The sequence below is a fragment of the Engystomops pustulosus genome, chromosome 7 (genome assembly GCF_040894005.1).
Source record: "Engystomops pustulosus chromosome 7, aEngPut4.maternal, whole genome shotgun sequence".
Lineage (NCBI taxonomy): Eukaryota > Metazoa > Chordata > Amphibia > Anura > Leptodactylidae > Engystomops > Engystomops pustulosus.
Window position 1 is genome coordinate 77,980,627 of NC_092417.1, and position 21,265 is coordinate 78,001,891.

At 42.1% G+C, this 21,265-nt stretch overlaps 2 protein-coding genes across 6 annotated transcripts in view; one reads left to right on the forward strand and one right to left on the reverse strand.

The window, feature by feature from the left end:
- The window catches only part of MTSS2 (MTSS I-BAR domain containing 2), a 42,730-nt gene extending 36,289 nt beyond the window's left edge, over window positions 1-6,441 (forward strand). For all 3 annotated transcript variants that reach the window (XM_072116980.1, XM_072116981.1, XM_072116982.1), the window contains exon 14: window positions 461-6,441. In XM_072116980.1, the coding sequence (XP_071973081.1) occupies window positions 461-1,245 (785 nt within the window). In that variant the 3' untranslated portion in view covers window positions 1,246-6,441. The remainder of the gene's footprint in view (window positions 1-460) is intronic.
- Window positions 4,833-20,098, reverse strand: IL34 (interleukin 34). Of its 3 annotated transcripts, none has more exons than XM_072116985.1 (6): window positions 19,908-20,098; window positions 17,897-17,966; window positions 13,528-13,628; window positions 12,685-12,762; window positions 10,887-11,048; window positions 4,833-7,516 (listed from the first exon to the last, which is right to left on the reverse strand). In XM_072116985.1, the coding sequence occupies exons 2-6, from the start codon at window positions 17,919-17,921 to the stop codon at window positions 7,289-7,291; spliced, it is 594 nt and encodes a 197-aa protein (XP_071973086.1). In that variant the 5' UTR covers window positions 17,922-17,966; window positions 19,908-20,098; the 3' UTR covers window positions 4,833-7,288. The 3 variants fall into 3 exon arrangements, with proteins under 3 accessions (XP_071973086.1, XP_071973084.1, XP_071973087.1); XM_072116983.1 differs by having other exon boundaries at window positions 17,897-17,969; window positions 19,908-20,097; XM_072116986.1 differs by lacking the exon at window positions 17,897-17,966 and having other exon boundaries at window positions 19,908-20,096.
- Between the last annotated feature and the right edge of the window lie 1,167 nt (window positions 20,099-21,265).

Here is a 21,265-nt window from a genome sequence, read left to right on the forward strand (position 1 = left end):
GCTACATTCACACTAACGTATGGAGGACGTATATACGGCCGACATACGTCCTCCATACACGTCAATGGGCGCACTGCGCCCTACGGGAGCGGTACGGTGCCGCACCGTACCCGGAAAAAGATAGGACCTGTCCTATCTTTTGCCGTAATACGGCGCCGTGCCGTAATACTGTGCTCACCTCCTCCTCCTCTCCCCGTGCACTGACGTTGCCCGCTACTGTACGGTACGGGCGGGCAACGGCAGTGTGAATGTAGCCTTATAGTGGCTTCTCTAGATTGGATAAAACAATAGCAAACTATCAAATGTTTGGAAATGGAAATGGAAAATGCCAATGAAATACATTCTATTAGAAAGTTGGCGAACGTTGCATGATCCAGTTATTTACATGGGACTGTGTCTCTCTGTAATGTAGACATTACCTGCTTTAATTTCTTCTGACTTGTCATTTACACCTGCACAGGTTCTGACTATGACTGTTACTCAGTGAATGGAGATGCAGATGGCGAGAGCTCTGGGGACTTTGACCGTTCCTCCACGGTTCCCCGAAGCAGCAGTTTGGCACAAAATTATCGGCGCATGCTACAAACCAAGAGGCCAGCCTCTACAGCCGGTCTACCCACCAACATGCCTCCCTCTGGATCTGCACCTCCCCCGCCACAATCAGGATCAACGCCAGGTGTGGCCACCATAAGACGCACTCCTTCCACAAAACCGACTGTCAGACGTACTTTATCTAATGCCGGACCCATTCCTTGTCGCCCCCCTATTGTGCCAGTAAGAACACCTACTGTGCCCGACTCTCCTGGCGCAGGACTAGGGGGGCGCTCTCGTGTTGGAAGTGAAGAGTGCGTTTTCTATTTAGGAGCAGATGATGGGAGCCCCCTAGACTATGCCAAGTGCTCCCCCAAGCGCCTCAGTCTCCCTAATGCAGCTTGGGGGGGTGCAGGAGAAATGTCTGTGTATGGAGGGGGAGGAGCAGATGAGGAAGACATGGGAGGAGGTCTCTTGGCTGCAAATCGTCACAGTCTAGTGGAAAAGATAGGGGAACTTGTAGCGGGAGCACATGCTTTGGGGGATGGGCAGTTCCCTTTTCCTTCTGCTCCAGACAAGAGTCAGATTCCTGCCCCAACAGGTGGAGGGAACGGGTCAGAACCACCAGCAGGTGATATGCTTGCATCCATACGGAGAGGAGTACGGTTACGCCGAACCCTGACTAACGATCGTTCTGCACCCCGGATCTTGTGATCTTGATTCGAGGTTTTATAGGATTGAGGATTGGTGCTCTGGGGGAGGGGAGTGAAATATACTGTGACGCAAGCAAATCCAGAAACCAAGGGGTGCTTAATCCTTTCTGTCCAGGGCTAGAAGGGTTAAGTTTGGTGACTGACTTAAACATTTTTACCATTCCATGCATCAGTGGTACTGTACCATTCCATACAATGGTGGTTACTGTACAGACCATTGCTGATGAAGTAGAGTTAGGATGAAATGATTGGTCTGTAATAACACGAGCCCCCCCTTCCCCACAGGAGCAGCTCACCTACGCAGTGGCATACAGTGCTGCAATGAACATAGTGTCAGTAGATGTTGCTGCTGCATCACAAAGAGGAGTAGGATGGGCTGCACTGGTTTCCTTATTCTGTACACTATAGTGGCTGCTCTATAGGACCCGGTATCTGCTGAAGCACATCTCATGGCTTTATCTTCATTGCAGCCAAGTGACCGAAGGACCACGCCACCTGACGAAGCTACAAGAATTGTCTGGTTCTGGACTTTATAACTAAAAGTCACACTGGTCGGGGCTGTGAGGGGCGGTGGATGCAATGTTTCCACTACACAAAAAGCATTGCAGGACTCTGGATGACCCACCGTGGTGCCCCACAGCCCCCCAAAAACTCAACCGTTCTTACTGTACACTTTGTGCCAAGTGTTTGTTTTGGACACTGAGCGGCCGCCGCGTTTGTGGCAGATTTTCGCTCAAACAATAGGTGGAAGAGTCCCTCTGGCTCAGTAATGGACTTGGGCTGGAACATTCTTCCATTTCTTGGCCTCGTGGTAGTGGGGGAATAGCTGATCTCACAGGGATCCTGCCTTTATCGATCACAGAGGCCTCTCTTCTAGTGCCATTCAGAACAAGCCTTGTGCCACCACTGTGCCCAGCCATAGGGAGGAGCAGTTCCCAGTGTCACCTGTGCCTGAGCACCATATGGTGGGCAATATGCAGCAGGCACGCATAGTGGGTTCTGCAGTAATAAGGCACCGCACTGATGACCTGTAGAAATAGCACTTAGGATTTATAGATTTTACACCATTAATTTATGAGTCCTGTAGATTGTATGAATCTTACCTGTTTGAAAGACATTTCCTTAAATGGGTTTCCTCACTAATTTTCTTTTTTTCTAATGGCCCTCAATGCTCTGAATATGAACACAACAAAACCTGTATGTGCACGGCTTTTCCCCATTAATGACGTGCCATAAACAGGCCACCTCATATGGCACATCATCGCTGGTAACAGCGTCACAACTTTCCTGCACCATAACATTTATTGCCCATGGAAAACAACTATTTAAATTCAGTTTATTTAGTTTTATTTCAGTGCATTTAAAGGGCCATTAAAAATTAAAGATTTGATGGGGCCACCTCTTTAAAGTGAACTCATTCCTGAACACAGTTTATAGGCTTGTCTGAAGAACTGCTGACAGATACAAGGCACATGTCTTAGTTGTACAGACTGTATGCAGGGGTCACTTGATGGAAATGTCATCCCAGTTAAAGGCCTTTTGAGGGAAATGCAGCCCCTTGGCCAGGAGATGTGGCCCCTGTAGAGGGCCGTTACTATAGAGCTGTATTTTTTCAGAGATTAATAACAGGATAATGTTATCTCCTCAGAAGGAAGTGCGGAGAATTAGATCTAATGAGACAGAGAATATTTTTAGCAGCTGCTGGCGGAGCCAGGGTCACAGATCAATATTAAAATATGTAGCGATATTGTATCACCACCTGCTGGCCAGGTGGAGAACTGCAATGAGTTCCCTTGTAGCAGAAACCTAAATTCTCCTGCAGTAACAATGAGATTAGGACACCTGCAGGAATATGTCACCAGATTTTGCAGGAATAATATAATACCTCGATGAATCATAGGTAAAAAAAAGATTATAACTGGTGAAAATTTAGAAAAGAAATTATAATAAGTCCCTTTAATTAACTCAAAAATGTGAAAACTGATCCCTAGATGCCTGAGGCTGCACCACTGAGAAATTCTAGTTACAACAATCCTCTGTTATTGTAAATCATAATTTATAACCACACAAGGAGTGGAGTCTTGATACTTCTTAATGTTGCAGCCTCTGGTAATGGACATTGAATTTCTTGTCATCAGATGTGATATCTCAGCGTAGAGGGAAGGGACTTTTATTTTTGTAATACTTTACTTCTGCTGTATATACATGAAAATGTGGCCATTTGGGTGAAGGATAATTTGTGGAAATGTGGTCCACTTCTATAACTGATGGAGGTATTGCAGATGTATGCACTAATCCATTGAGAAAGCAGACACATGGAGACAGGGCTGCTTTGGGTGTGGTAATAGGTTGTGCTTGTGAGCAGCAGCTTATGCAGGTGTTTTCTGAAGGGTGCAGGAAGTTGTTAAGAAATAAGGATTTTTGGTCTGAGATTTGAAGGTTGACGTAGGTTCATTGGTTGTTTTGGATGGTTGTATGACAGCACTGATCTGTAGAGAGAGACTGTGAGTACGTTGCTGTATGTCCAGTTCATTATGTACATCATATTGTACATAAAACCCTTGACAGTTTGAAGTGAAGACAATGAAATGTGTCATTTTGCAACCTTATTACATTTCTTTGACAGTAACAGAAAAACCCCATAACCATCTCCTGACATCATGGGTGGAGACTGTGATCAAATGATCTGCATCTTAAACCAATTTGCCACTGCTCAGATGACTGTCATTCTGTTCAATGTTAACCATCACATAAAGAGGAAGTAAAATATCTGCTGTGATCAGTACTTCAAAGCCTCCACCTGTGAGATCAGTTGCCTTGATTTTCCTTATGAAGAGGACCTGTTACCTGTCATGACTTATTATTCTTAAATAATTGAATTCCTCATGTATTGTGGATCATATTTTCTTATATTTGCATTATGGTGTTATTCATCCTACAAATTTATATTTGGTTTTATAGATGTCCCAATTTGGGAGTATGTCCACGCAGTCTGATTATGTCATGGGGAATGCAACTATTTACTTAAAGTGGTTTCCCTTCTTGATTATATCCACGTCATAAATATATGATAGCTTCTATCGCAAGAACTGGTTCTGCTAACCCTCTCCCTCTGACTGACCTCAACTGATTGAACTCTATATGAATGGCGAAAATATCAGACAGTATAGGCCCTGCTTTTTTCAGCCCTTTCGTATGGCGAGTGGCCAGGCATGCACAGAATCCAACAGAACCCATTCTTGAGAAAGGTGCAGGTCCCACCACTGGAACCCACCTCTATCATCTATTCTTCTTTCATAACACTTATCATACTTCCTCTCCTTGCCCTGGTAAGTGCATGGAGTGGTCCCATGTAAGTAACTCTGGATGCCACAGCTGGCCATAGACATTGGATGCTGTAACTAATCATTTATTGGCAAAGTGAGAGAAAGATCAGGGGGTTCCTACATGTCAGTTTGGTTGTCAGATGTCTAATGTGTCTGGGCAGCCTGTTTCATCAGCAAAGGTGGCAAGAAGCCACACACAAGACAGATGGGGATGTGTATCTTTATTTTGACTTATTTTTTCACATTTTTTATTTTTTGCACATTTTTCTGCGCTTACACCAGGGTCTTGAGAAGTTTGCCGCTGTGTGTCTGTTGCAGTGTTCCTAATGTGTCTGCGCAAGACAGATATTTTCTTTGATTTGCACCTTCTTCACCCCTTATTTTTGAGCAAATTAGAGAGCAAATAGAAGTACAACTCACACCACTAATAAGAAAAAAAACTGAGATACAAAAGTGTGCCAGCAGAAGAACTATAATTATACATATGCCCCAGTGAATCAGAGACGTGTGACCAAGGACTACCCTACAAGCGGCCACAGGGGTGAGGTAAAAAGACAAGAGAGGTGGAAAGCGAGTGATATGAATAACCACCAGGGGATACAGATTGTCACCATCTCAGGTGTAGACTGTAGACTTCACCTTGTAATCGAGATCCCTGTCCATATCAATGTCCACATGATGCCTAAATAGTGTGCCATGTGGAGACGTTGATATAAATGGTGAGAAGACACTATTATATGCTTTATGCTTTGCAACAGGCTTTGGACCTGTAACTTTTGCTGCTCGGATCTCAGCAGAGTAGAGATTACAGAGCATTTTAATGCAGAAATTAGATGTTCTTTAGTTTCTTATGCTCCGTCTTCTTTTGGTGAACTGAATGACCTATGGTACCAGATAACAGACAGGAGCGGTGGATCCCATACAACAAAGGATCATCTGAAGGTCCCTGTTAGTTGCTGACATTTTAGGACACGGTCTATATTGAGGAATAGGCCTAACCTTGAGCTGTAATGGTTCTTCCACAGCAGAGAGACCCAAACTTTAGCAATAGGATCAACCGGCAATAAAAATGCAGTATTGGTGACTCCCATCATAGGGCTATGGCCATTCTGCTACTGGAGGATGACAGAAGGCAATGACTTCTGATAATGCAGGTGATGGATCAAGGACGGAACGACTCATGACATCACATTTATCGCTTGTTTTATGGCTCCCTTTGATCTCTTCGATAAGAGGATGAATCCTATTGGAGCCGGAGATGATGCACGTTGGTGTGACTCTTATAGAATAAATAGAATTTTTTTTTATCCCAGTGTAAAGATGTAGTCCCATCCCAGCAGCTATGCATCACATGAAAGATCAGTCCTGAGGCCCCTTGGTTATAGAGAATATGCAGGAGACCAAGGAAAAGCATTTGCAAGCACAAAGCTTCCCTCCCCCTCTATGTTCCACGTGTGGACAGCCTGGTCAGTACCTTTATATATGAAGCCCCCTGTGTTTGTATAACACATTGTTGTACAGAGTCCCCCTTCCCCATTACACTGGATTTCTGTGTCTCCGTTTGTATGTGTGTTCACTGGCCTGTATCTGTAACCTTGCTGCCTGACCTCTGGGTGCCGGACCCTCTGCTTTATTGCCATGTTTCACCCCATTCTGTATGATGTTAGAAATATTGGGGGGAACTGAACCCCTAACACTGTGTCTTAAAAATGTGTAACTGTCTTATGCTCGCTGTTCTTCCGGTTTTGTTGCATCCTTCCCTCATGACTTTTATTCTTTTTTCTAGTTCATCTTTTTCACTCAGAATTGCGCTGACGGTAACTCCGCACTGTGACGATCCAGTATTAATAAAACTTGTACTGTATAAATCGCCTCTGCCATGCATGGTCAAGTAACTTCTACTGGTATTTGTATAAAATAAGAGACTGTCCTATTCTGCGACTTTGAAGCTAGAATTTTGTAGGAAAAGCATGATAAATGTCCCCACGTAGCTCTTCTGGTTATGGAGAGACTATATAACATTCCTATATAAAAGGGGGATAGTACCTCTCAAAAGTTGAAACTATTTACAAGCAGCTTACCAGATGCACTGAGTGTTAACAATTTACTAGAAAATTATTTTGACACCTAATATATATTAGAAAAATAAATGAATCCAATAGCTGTCCAGCCTGTTCCACCTTCCTGTGTTACAAAAAAACTGTAAAAAAAAAAAAGGAAAGGCAAACCTTAAACTCTGGGTCTTTCCAGTGTTCCCACGTCTAAAGTCTGGAGTACTAATTCTTAATAGTAAATTAATCCAGTAAGGACAGATGTATAAGGGCGAGCAGATCCTTCACAACAGGTCATATGAGAACACTGAAGTCTCCCTCCTGTAGCCAGAGCTCTTCCATTAGACATGTAATGTTATTACCTGACCTCATACTGGACATCACTGTGCATTTATATTGTACATCAGCAGGCAGAGAGGGATGGTGGAGTACATGAGTGCTGGGGGTAAGTCAGTGGCTTAACCTTTGCATTGGGTAAGGAGTGGTCTCTTGGTCCATATCCACAGAGCAGCTGAGCTTATCCTTCTGAATCTTGGCAGGCTGGGTGAGGTAGAGCTCATTGGGTTCTCCTGACATTAGTGCACACTCTGCCCTGAGCCGTTCACCCATCTCATTGCACATAAGGGGACTCCAGTGATAGGGTGAATGCGGGTTGCCGCTATATCCTCTAGCAGGGTAACCTCTGAGCAGCAGAAAAACCTGGAACCGTTCCATTAGGGCAGAGCACATCCTCTGAATGTGACCTGGGCAAACACAGGTCACATTCTTCCTGGTATAAGACATCCAGCAATCTGAAGCAATCATCTAGCAGATTCTTCGGAGCAACACCTTTCACTCTGTCCCCTGGTATCAACAATCTTGCTAAAATATCATTAATGGTGTTACTCAACTCGGGCTGCAAAAACAGAACAAAGTTTTAAGTAAAATGAACAAACACCACAAACTACAAACAGATACACATTCCTGAAGATCTGTGTCACCAAGGAACATTCAACCACATGCAGAGCTGCTCTCACAGGGTTACTTAGTGTCTATACTCATAATAATGCTTCAAACTTACTAAAGCAAGTAAAGGAAGGAACTGGGGTATGTACAAGGTTTTATAATAATAATAATAATTCCTTTCCTTTATGCACAGAGCTTGCCAAACTGTAGGTTTGTTCTTATGTTGAATGTGTGTGCAACTTGGAACAGGTATGTTTTTTAACTGTAACTCCAGTTTTTAAAATCAACATGACAATAGTATTTTCCAAATTTTGGATTATAATGGGAACAAGGAATAACAATAAAGCTTCATTACTGACACATAGGATAACTCTCACAGTTGATCATTGCAGCCTGGGTCAAATTTACATTAAAATAGCATCATAGAGAGAGCTTCACAAGAGGTAGCAGTGGGCATGGAGGGGTCATCTGTAAGTCGAGTGTTCTTAAAGGGAACCTGTCACTAGGGACCTAATTTTCAGTAATGACAGGTTACAGAAGCCCATCACAACTGCATTGCAAATCTGCCTTTCTGCTTTCTCTAAACATTTGCATTACAATATACACTCACCGGCCACTTTATTAGGTACACCTGTCCAACTGCTCGTTAACACTTAATTTCTAATCAGTCAATCACATGGAGGCAACTCAGTGCATTTAGGCATGTAGACAGTCAAGACAATCTCCTGCAGTTCAAACTGAGCATCAGTATAGGGAAGAAAGGTGATTTGAGTGCCTTTGAACGTGGCATGGTTGTTGGTGCCAGAAGGGCTGGTCTGAGTATTTCACAAACTGCTGATCTACTGGGATTTTCACGCACAACCATCTCTAGGGTTTACAGAGAATGGTCCGGAAAAGAAAAAACATCCAGTGAGCGGGAGTTCTGTGGGCGGAAATGCCTTGTTGATGCCAGATGAGAATGGGCAGACTGGTTCGAGCTGATAGAAAGGCAACAGTGACTCATATCGCCAACCGTTACAACCAAGGTAGGCAGAAGAGCATCTCTGAACGCACAGTACGTCCAACTTTGAGGCAGATGGGCTACAGCAGCAGAAGACCACACCGGGTGCCACTCCTTTCAGCTAAGAACAGGAAACTGAGGCTACAATTTGAACAAGCTCATCGAAATTGGACAGTAAAAGATTGGAAAAATGTTGCCTGGTCTGATGAGTCTCGATTTCTGCTGCGACATCGGATGGTAGGGTCAGAATTTGGCGTCAACAACATGAAAGCATGGATCCATCCTGCCTTGTATCAACGGTTCAGGCTGGTGGTGGCGGTGTCATGGTGTGGGGAATATTTTCTTGGCACTCTTTGGGCCCCTTGGTACCAATTGAGCATCGTTGCAATGCCACAGCCTACCTGAGTATTGTTGCTGACCATGTACATCCCTTTATGACCACAATGTACCCAACATCTGATGGCTACTTTCAGCAGGATAATGCGCCATGTCATAAAGCTGGAATCATCTCAGACTGGTTTCTTGAACATGACAATGAGGTCACTGTACTCAAATGGCCTCCACAGTCACCAGATCTCAATCCAATAGAGCATCTTTGGGATGTGGTGGAACGGGAGATTCGCATCATGGATGTGCAGCCGACAAATCTGCGGCAACTGTGTGATGCCATCATGTCAGTATGGACCAAAATCTCTGAGGAATGCTTCCAGCACCTTGTTGAATCTATGCCACGAAGAATTGAGGCAGTTCTGAAGGCAAAAGGGGGTCCAACCCGTTACTAGCATGGTGTACCTAATAAAGTGGCCGGTGAGTGTAATTGTGTGTTTTAACTTACCTTTAACCCTGACAGAATCCTCTGTGTAGTCCCAGGGGTTGCGCTTTTTTTTTTTATACATTTTAAAAACAACATGTGACTTCTCTGCAGACTTCTCAGCTCTTAGCCCCCAGGACGGGAGCATAAAGGTGGAGGCTGAGAGCTGAGCAGTCTGCAGCACAGTCAAGTCAAATGTTGTTTTTTGAAACGCATCCAAACCAAAGCCCAACCCCTGGGACTACACAGAGGATTGTGTGCAAGCGAAGTTATAACACACAATTATATTGCAATCCAAATGCTTAGAGAAAGCAGAAAGGCATATTTGCAATGCAGCTGTGATGGACTTTTGCAACCTGTCTTTAGTGAAAATGAGGTCCCTGGTGACAGATTCCCTTTTATATGGGAACTGCCTGATGATTAAAGGGGATGGCCACTTTACCTCATGTTTTGTTTTTTTTTTGTAATGTGAGGGTCAGGATATTAAGTAATTTACCAATATACATCTATTAAAAGTTCTTCTTCGCTTTCAAAGGGTCATGAGAAGATTAGATCTGGATATGACTGGGGTAGAATGTGAAAATGGGACAGCTGTAACGAAATGCTGCAGTTGGTGCTGGCAGATGCCATTTCCTGCTTTTCCTGTTTCTCACTGGGGTGAGAAAGTATTTTTGGCAAATGTATCTACAGTGAGATAGAGTTGTACAATTATTGTTCCATCGCAGTACCTGATCAATGAGCCATGAAGGGAAGGGTATCCTTCCTTCCACTACTGATGCCCAAATAACATGCAAGACAGAGCATACAACAATGAGCAAGTGAGAGCTGCAGGATCATAAGTCCCAAGCTAATTGCAACAATATAGTAGAAGCAGCATCTAATATGCTTAGGAGTGTCCTTCTTATTCATCCATAGAAGCAATAAAAGCAATATTTCAGTTTTTCATTTTAGCTATTTTCAGGGTAAAGAAAAATTGCAGGTATTGATACATTGGGAGAATACATTGTTGTATACAATGACCAGAGTAAAATACACAATTATAGGATGACCTCACCTTATTAAAAACATGGTGGAATCTGTGAGCCGGGGAAGTGGTAAGTGGTTGTTAGTGAGCCATGCATGAGCCACAAAAAGATCAAATCAGCTGCCAGTTAATAAGACAAAAAATTAGAATAATTAAATGTAACAGGAGAGGATGTTTTTGCATGTAGCAGATTTTAAAGGGAAACTCTAACCATCAAACATCAACTTCAAATTATTTTTTTTTTTTATTGGCGCTACGCGACAAGAGCTACAGCCAGAACATTGATAATAATTCTGACATTACGTAGTCTATACTTCAGACACATCCAGAGCTGCATGTCAAAAGAAGAAGAGACCCAGGAAGGATGTACGTGGGCAATCTCTAGTTGCAGCTCATGTCACTAACATAGCAGCACTGCATTATACTCTACAGCTGGATGAACAAATGTTAGGTGGCATCTTGGGAGCTTCTGCAACATGTCTTACCTGAATGCCATTGTGTAGCTTCTTAAATATGTTCTTCAAGTCGTTGATATAGGAGCGAGAAGGGTGTCTCTCCGGTAGTGCGCGCAACATACTGAGCAAAATGTTCTCATTGACTATGCCCCATAGAAAACGCAGCTCATCCACTGTGATCCCATCGCTAAACTGCAAGAAAGGGATTTAGACAGAAACAATAATGTAGCACTACCATAGTCTCTATGAAACAGGTAAATTGATGACAGATGTACATTATAAGCCAGGGGAGACTTAGGGTCCTTTCACACAAATGTTTTCCACACACAATCCCCACACAAGTTTGTGACTAAAATTGCATCGGACACTGACCCATTATATTCCATGTGTCAGAAATGCGTATTTTCATGAATGTGCTGCAGCATAAAACTTCCAGCATGCCACATTTGTGAGAGACACATGAAAAATGCCCCTTCATTTTTTACTTAACTGTTCCTTGCGCGATCCCCGCTGTGCATTGTCCGATGATAATGGACTCCAGCGCGATTCACTAAGATTGTGCACCCGATTTCCTGCTTGTGTTGCTTACCCGCTCAGGTCCGCCGGAGTTCACCATCTTCTTCGCGGTGCATGTAAGTGCATGGCTTGCGACACAAATTCAAATGTTACATCCCGTGCTCAGTCCGAATCCATCAGATTGTTCGACGACCCGCCCCCCGATTCGTGACGCATGAAAGCCGGCGTGTCAGAGCCAAAATCCGATTGCGGGCACCACAATCCCCTTTTAAATGCGGTGCAAAACGGTAATCAGCTGAATATCCGACGTTTGTGTGGTCCACGGACCCTTAGTAAATGAGCCCCAATATGAGTGCATTGCATCTTTCACTGATCCATATAGGAAATGTATTTATTTACATTTATAATTTTTGTTAAGCATGTGAAAAACACATTACACTCCTTTGTTAAATTAGAAGACATAGAACAAATACCAAGAAACATGAGAAAATAAATGTATGGTATTTTGTGGTGAGGTCATGATAACTTAAGTATTTATCGATGTGTTGGTCCTTTGTGAACTTATCGCACTTTGCTTTCTGCTAATCTTTCCCATGATGGTCCTCCTGCCTGTGTACCCTATCCAGACACCCATGTACAAAGTTTTTTTCTCTAGAAAAATCATATAGATGTATGCCACCAGGATGGAGAGGATGGAAAGCCTTCCCTCTACTGGAGCACTTGAGGGATAACAATTTTCTTGTTGGCTGCTTTGCAAAGTGTTAGAGTTCTGAAACCATTGCTGGGCTTTTAATTTTCAGTATCCGTGCAATTGATGCATGTAACGCACAATATCCTGCATGATGAACAGGAGACATATATCATCCACCCATGGTTATATAATAAACTGTGGAGGACACCCTGAGTGGAGCTCTGAGAGAAAGAAAAGTCAATCATATTCCAGGGATCTGAGGCTTTCCTAGGCACTTTAGAGTTAACTGCCTTCCATTGAATGTACAGGATTTCAACTATAATCTAAGATAAATTCATCCATTACTTCAGGGGTGCACTGCACCCAGTTGCTGAGATCAGGGATCTTGTCCAGCTCCTTAATATCCTCCTCCATCATTGCAGCCTTAGGTCTTGGCAGCAGTATTCCCTTGAAAACGGTCAAGAGAGGACAATCTTGCCCTCAAAACTAGATAATCCATCAAAATGTATAACAGCTGCTCTGACCCCACCGTGGGTGACAAGTCTTCATAATGTGCAGATAAAACATAATAAAAGAGGACACACAATGTCTACATATGACAATACACACAGCTGTTTATACCAAGCTAGTGATGTTCTGACATTGAAGGATTTCTTCATACTTCACAGGCAGTTTATAATCGATGGGAAAGTAGTCGTGCTGCAAGGAGAAACCACAAAATTAATATCAAGAGGTACTGAAATTTTATGGATCTCAGAGACAATCGATATGAAAGATCAGCTAACAAAAACATTGCGCCACATTTATTAAAGGTTTGTGCCAGTTTACTGTCTGACTTTGCAACCTACTTGCACATGTACTTATAAAGAGTATTTATAGAGTACTGCACCTAAAGGGGCGTGCTGGTGCCGATTCAGACTGTGCATTTATTATAGCAACTCAACCTAATAGTGTTGCATGCTGTATGTGCAGCAAAAAAAAGTTGGTGCACACTTCTCGAGCAGTGCAGGGTTAGCCAGATTAATGAAGAACGTACACCAATATTCAATAATCTGGAGCACCCTGCACATTAGTGAGGCAAACTGCACATAGTACAGTTTGCACTGCTTTTGATAAATATGGGCCATTCTGTTAGAATCTCATATCTAATGTTGCCCTCCAAGATCCTATGACTATGTTACAGTTAAAATATTAGTGCGGCAAAGTAATTAAGAAGCGGTGATAGATGTATCCTACCATATCTTACCATGGTTCAGACCTGGAACAACATTAAAACTGAGGCAGGTAGACACACACCAACATACTAGCATAATAACAAGTCTGAAATAAGATAACCCCCATGAGGTAGAAGCCAATTTTAATTGTCTTGGGAAAATAATTCCCAACTTCCGAGCAGATAATCTATGAATCAATTACCCATTTCCATAAAACTTGTTACCTACCTAGTGGTGGATTTATACTCACCATATATAAAATGCGGTTTTCATAACTTAGCATAAGACTTATCAGTTCTATAATTTGACACTTCTCGCGAATCACTGCAGTCCTTGCCAGAATCAGAATACCTGCAAAATACAAGCTCTGGCTGTTACATCTGTACAGAGACAAAAATGCTATCCTCAGGACATTTAGCATACCTCCCAACATTTGTGAAAGGGAAAGAGCCACACCCCCCAATCACTCCCTGGCCACGCCCCAAATTTTAGCCATATTATAATAATAAAAGTCATCTCAATTAAAAAAAAAAAATTATCCTCATTGGGATTTGAACCCAGAGCCTGCAGTGTCCATGTACTATAATGACACAGTGCCTCAACCAACTGAGCTATAACCTCTGTGATTATCTAGGTGTAGAATTTTGGTAACTAAGAACTATGACTACTGTTACACTGTGACACAGATTTAATGCCTTGGTATATAGGGAGGGATCTTCTCAGAAATTATTGTAATTATTGAGACTATTATTATTATTATTATTATTGAGATGATTATTATTTTTACTATTATTAATAATCATCTCCATAATAATAAAAATAATAAAATTTATAATAATAATAATAGTCTCAATAATTACAATAATAACCTCTGAGAAGATCCCTCTCTATATATCAGTGCAGTAAGTCTGTCACAGTGTAACAGTGGCAGATAACACTTCTTAGTTACCAGAAGGCTTCTGTCTACAGTGCAGAGGGTCCCAGGTTCGAATCTCAGCCTGGGCAAAACTCTATTTAATTTAATTAAATAAAGAGCTTGTGTCTGGGGAAGCCCTGGAGACCATATATGGACAGATGCTGATCTGAGCCTGATGACGTGGTCCCTGCTCTCTCCGCTAACCCGACACTTCTCTGAAAAGGATTCCCTGCCCGATGTCTGCTCTGGGGAACCCTAGGAGATGCAGTGACCATAAATGGACAGATGCTGATCTGAACCTGATGACATGGTCCCTGCTCTCCGCTAAGCCGACACTTCTCTGAAAAGGATTCCCTGCCCGATGTCTGTAGAAGCCATTCTGTACTATCAGTTCTGGCTTTCAAAGTATTTACTATGGGGACACAGCGCCGGGACACAGCGTGACAATCTCATAGCTGCCTGTGACGTGGGGCAGAGGTAAGAAAAACGGGACTTTCTCGGCAAAATCGGGACGGTTGGGAGCTATGCATTTAGTTCTGTAGGTTGTGTCTTATCTTTGGTCTCTTAGAGATCTCAATAATTGCCTTGCTCCTGTTCTCCTTATGCTTTCAGGCAGTTTCCCCTGCAGATTTGGGAAAAAACTTGCAAACACGTTTTCCAGGGCAGACAGAGTTTCAATGTTATCTCATGAGTAGAATGTAGGAAACTGTTTGGGCCAAGTGAGAGGCCATAGATGTAAGTCAGGCAGAAATTCAGACCATCTTTTCAAGCATACCTGAATATTATCGATGATACTAAACTGTGAAAAGTCATTATAGCGTAACTGCAAAGTTATTTGACAAAAAATAGTTTAAGCACAGCTGGAGAGAGCCTTTGACAACAATTCCCACGATACCTGAAGCATGCTTCTGTCTTCTTTCTATCCTGAGATATAGGACTAATAGTTATATGAGACTATCTGTAATATCCTCTCAGCTTTTTTTTCCTCAGTGAGCGGGACTTCCTGGATGCAGATAGCTAGTAATATTGTGTAAATTACAGAAGTGCTTATTTTAGGTTAGTGCAGAGTTAGGCAAAACTCTACTTTACAGTAGCATAGCTCCCAACCATCCCGGATTTGGCGGGATAGTCCCGGTTTTTCACTTCTGGGAGAATGTCCATATTATTCCCTTTCTGTCCCACACTACCTGGGGTTGTCCCGCCTTCATCCTTGTCACAATGTGAAGCCAGGAGGCGGGGTAGAGCTTTCTCCTGCTATCTCCACCTTCACCTGGCACCTCCCTTATCAACTCCCTCAGCCCAGCGGTGGCCAACATGCAGAGCCCTGTGTCCTCATGCTGCCATCCCACACGGCTGTTTTAGCAATAGATCTCCTGCCAGGCATAGATGCTGCCACATGCTGAGAGCTACATTGATTCCTGGGCAGCCCTCGGAGGATCATCTGCAGTTGACCTGTTCTGCTATCACTTGTGAAGCAACAGCAGGTCCCTGCTTCCTTGCTCCCTCTTCCTCCTCACTGAGCTTCAGCCTGGGAAGACAGAGGCGGGGAGTGCACAGCTGCTGCAGTATAATGTCAGGTACTCTGTGAATGCTGTCTGTATAGGCAAGCAGCAACTAAAGAGTTAATTACCACACTTCCTATAGACCTCCTGCCAAATAGGATTCCCCAATCCCCTCAGTCCTATTCTGATGGATGTGACTTAACCCACTAACAACCAGGGCCTTTTCTTTTTCTGAGACCAAGTTTTTTCTACTCCAGTGTACGGAGCTGTTTATAGTTTAATTTTTGCAGTATAAGATGACATTTACATTAATACCAATTTGGGTTCTGTACAACTAGTTGTTCGACTTCTACAAAAATTTTTATGTGTTGCAAAATGGCAAAAGAGTGGCATTTCTGACATGTGGCCACTATTTTCCATTACAGGGTTCGTCGATAGGAATAAGCGGTTTTAAATATTTATAGATCGGGCCTTTTGGGACTTGAAGATGCCTAACGTGTTTATGAGATTTATTGTTTATTTTTATATCAGTTCTAGAGAAAAGAGAGGGGGTGATTTGAACTTTTAGGGTTTTTTAAAAAAAATTTTAGACTGTAGGGTACTTTCACCCTAGAGTGTCTAATTGAATCTACCATATATTACAATATAGTAGTAAATAGAAATTTTGCACATGATCTGTCACAATGTGCCACTGGCACATTGTATCAGATATTCATAGTAACTTAGCATCATAGTTTGTATGGTTGAAAATAGACACATGTCCATCAAGACATCCTTTCCTTCCTTTAATAATTCCTTTATTTTTTATTTTGCCAAATCAATCCCTATCCCCAATGGGGTTCACAATCCTGTCAACCTACCAGTGTATTTTGGAGTGTGAGAGGAAACCCTGGCAAACACAGAGAGAACATACAAACAAGTGCCATCAAATGCTTAGTACCCACCTCCGCATCCCGTGGTGCTGTGTAAGGACTACCTGTCTGCCGGCTGAACTGCAGAGCTCACACTGTAATCATGATGCTTACTGCTGCAGTGCGGCCTGTGGTTTGGGGCGTGGCCAGGGCATTGCTTAGGGGGTTAAAAATTGCAGTCCCTTTTTCTCATCCAGAAAAGTTGGGAGGTATGACAGTTGTACTTTAACTTAAAAAGTGTGGCGTTTCGTAACAGTATACTTTATAATAAGCGTCATTTAGTATTCAAGCTTCTCTGTGCCATTTTCCCTAAATTCCTGAGAATGGTTTATAAAGCTGGTTTATAAACATGAATAAAGTAAGACAGGGAGGGAAACTTTTATCATCTGTACTATTCATTTATGATATTTGCTGTAAAGTTTAGTTAAACACTGATAAATGTAAGGTTATATGGCAAAATTACACTTCAAGAATATTTTCTTATAGGGAAACTTTGCTGAAAATGCAGTATAAACTGCAGGTTATGTTGTACAGAAAATGAGACGCTAAGTAGATTGATTTATAGCTGACAAGAGAAGTCACTGTACAATGGGTTATTTACTCATATAAATCCCTCCGTTTTCCTCAGTGGACAAGCCATTAGCAGATTTGGGTTTTCATATCATCTTTATGCCCCGAAAATAATATTGGTCGACCTTACTACAGAACATTGTCTGTCTGCTGTCTCTAACATCATGTCCTCTCTCTACCTGAAACTTAATCCTTCTAAAACTGAACTTCAGTTTTCTTCCATCTACTAAGTGAACATCTCACATTTCTGTCTGTGGTCTTATCATAACTCCCGGGCAACAGGCAGCTGTCTTGGGGTTGTGCTAGACTCTAATCTCTAATTTATACCCTATGTTCAACCACTGGCTACATGCACCCCAACACCAATTCCAGGATTCACCCCTTTGCTGACTTGGAAACCTGTAATACCCTGTCACACTGATTTACTTGATTACTGTAATTTCCTATTAATTGGTCCTTCACTTGTTAATCTCTGTCATCTACAATCTTACATTAATGCAGAAAGCCACACTTATCAGAGATGCCTCCAGTCTGTGCCAGTCACTGCCAGTCCCTCAGTCTCCTAGCATACCTGTTCTCTTCGGTCAGCAATTCAAAACTGCACTAAAGACACCTTCACCTCCAGTGTTTCCTCTTGTTTCATAGATTGTAAGCTCTTGTAAGCAATGTGTTAACTCCTTCCATTCCATAGTCATCCTTGAAGATGACAAAAATACTCACATAAAAAGATGACCCCTCTCTCCATGATCTTCTGCCCGCACGTGTCCAGATAACTGGCCAACCTGATCTTCTACTAAAAGAAAAAGTGAAAGTAAATGATCCATGCACCCAACCTTCACATTTTTTTCCTTGGATTATACTGCCTAGAAATCCCAGTGGTGCAATTTACTTCTTCCCAGATATTCCAGCTGTTACATCTGCTGTATTACAAGGCCGGAAACGTGCATATTGGTTCAAAGCCTTAAATAAGTCAACAATCATACCAGAAACTCAGTACCATAAGGTGCCATGGTGCAAAGCAACTAGGATAAAACATGTATGAAGGACATTAGGGGGATGGGGAGTGAAACCGAACATCTTCCAATATCATAAGTGTCAGGCAAGTTCCAGCAAGCTCAGACTGTACCAGCGACTGACGAGACCAATAAAACCAGTGACCTCAAAAAAAGCAACTACTGCAGGTGTCCATAGCAGGCAAAGCTCATCTTATATCAGCTGTACATATATATAACTCAGATTAGACCAGCGCTGTCCACTTCACTATCCGCAAGAAGATTTGTATCTTATACCAACTTCATATGTACAATAATGAACAGATAACGCACAATCTAAGCCAGTCAATAAGTCAATAAAACTATACACAAGAGAATGGAGAACTAAAATCAACTTTCCATATATATTCTTATATAGAAGATATCCCGGTTATACCACGATTGGTCAACATCACAATTTACAAGAACATGCAAAACTTAAACCAGCTACACAATAGATACCTAGGTTATATCGCTATATAGAAGATGATGTATAACCTATACCACCTGTACACATATAATTATATATCAGAAGATGCCCATGTTATTCGTGTATGGCACTATATTACTATATACAGGATTATGTGTAACCTATACCAGCTGCGCATATATAATTATATACCAGAAGAGGCACAGGTTATACCTGTATCGTCTTTATTTCTATATACAGGAATATGTATAACCTATACCACCTGTATACATATAATTATATACCAGAAGATGCCCAGGTTATAGATGTATGGTGTATATCACTATATACAAGAATATGTGTAACCTATACCACCTGTACACATATAATTATATACCGGAAGAATGCACAGGTTATACCTGTATGGTCTATAGTACTATATACAAGAATATATATATAACCTATACCACCTGTACATATATAATTATATAACAGAAGATGCACAGGTTATAACTGTATGATCTTTATTTCTATATACAGGAATATGTATAACCTATATTCCCTGTACATATATAATTATATACCAGAGGATGCACAGGTTAGACCTGTATGGTCTTTATTTCTATATACAGGAATATGTATAACCTATGCCAGCTGTGAATATATAATTATATACCAGAGGATGCACAGGTTATACCTAGATGGTCTATATTACTATATACAGGAATATGTATAACCTATACCAGCTGTACACATATAATTATATACCAGAAGATGCACAGGTTATACCTATATGGTCCACAAGAAGATGCGTGACTTAAACCTGCTGGATGTATATCATCTTATACATAAGATACACAGAATATCCCATCACAATCTACATCGTGGTCTATAATAGTTTACACTGAATTCTGTAGAAGGGAAGATAATTGATAGATATGATTTTCCAGCATCATATCGCAATCATCAGGGAATTATTTGGGTTGGGCAGGCTTCTACGTAATAGCAGCATAAGATGCCAGGTTAATATTAAGCTGCAAGAACAGATCTACTGTCCAGGATCCTATAAAAGCTTTGTAGCAAATTCTGCGGTACCTGCAATACGGCTGCCACAGAAACCACTTTCTTCTAGGTCTTGCAACATGTAAGGGGATGCTACACCTGCTATCCACACCTTATTTTAATGTTCTGAACAGGGGGCTCCAAATTATTGCTCTCTGTTATCAGCCATATCCTGACATCATCTCTATCACATGTGCAGCATGGCTCTGTCTTCTAGATGTGTACTTACCAGGGTCTGGTCTTCTGCTGTGAAGGTGGCGTGCGTCTCTGAGCTCAGCTGTATATGAGTTCCTGTCTGGATCACTCTGACTGTGGGTTACATCTGGGGTCAGGGAAGAGGAGGGGGCGTGGCTGTTCCCTCCCTTCTAAGTAACAGATGTAAAGTGCAGACTCCTAGCAGCTCAGTCTACTGCCCAGTAAACACTGCAAAGTCACCCGCAGCTGGACATGCGTATACAACCATAGAAAGCATATCCACCGTTCCCTATAAATACTATACTGATAACCAAATCATACGGAAAAGTATATATACAAATATAGTTGTGTATAACTAAGCTGTAAATTCAGCAGCCGTAAAGGGGTATCCTCATCAAGCATTCACTTTTAACTTAATTAATTTGCCATGTATAAACATTTATTCAATTGGATGTTATTAAAAAATAAGTTCCTGTGTGAAGATAATTTCTGATAAATGTAGTCATGTTGTGCCTGGAAACGCATGTGCGTTTGGGCCGAGGACCTCCCCCTGTGCGCTAGCGTCGCCTAGCGGTACGTGTGACCGAGGCCTTAGAAATTAGATGAGTTTCCTCGGATACGACCACCCTGCACTCTGGCAGTGGTGGCCAGACATTCGTTATCGAGACCTGCCTGACCACCTGGCTTCAGCAATCATTACCACAGGACGGCTATGGGACCTGCAGTAACTGCCAGACATTTCATAAACAAAAACTTTTCATATACATGTACATTTCATATACAAAAAACAGCACAGGTGGTCATATCCAAGGACATGGTCTTGTTTCTTAAGGACGATATCACTACATTTATGATAAATTATCTTCACAGGTAATTTTTTTTTTTAATAACATAATTGAAGAAATGTTTATATATGGTAGATTAATGAAATTGAATATAAATACCCAGACGACAATTCCCCTTTAAGGCTAAATTCACACATGGGGGACATATATATGGCCACAAGCTTGCAGTCGTATATACGTCCCACATAGGCCACCAATGGGTGCATGGAGCAGAACAGTGCAGCACACGTGCCGCTCCGTACCTGGGGAAAAGATACCACATGTCCTATCTTTCCCCGTATTATGGCGCCATGTGCCATGCATCGCTATGGAAAGGGAAGGGGTCACCCCTCCTCCTCTCCATTGCCGTGAACATATGCCCGCCGTGCTACAACCCAGCGGGCATACGTTAGTGTGCATGTAGCCAGATTTTTGCGGGATGTCAATTTATTGCTGCCTATTCAAGATTATAAATGTAAATTGCAACACAAAGGTTAAGGCCTGGCCCCTGTTGCAGCAAAAGTATGACATAAAATGAAGTCAAGTCATGCTGCTGCTGCAAAATGAC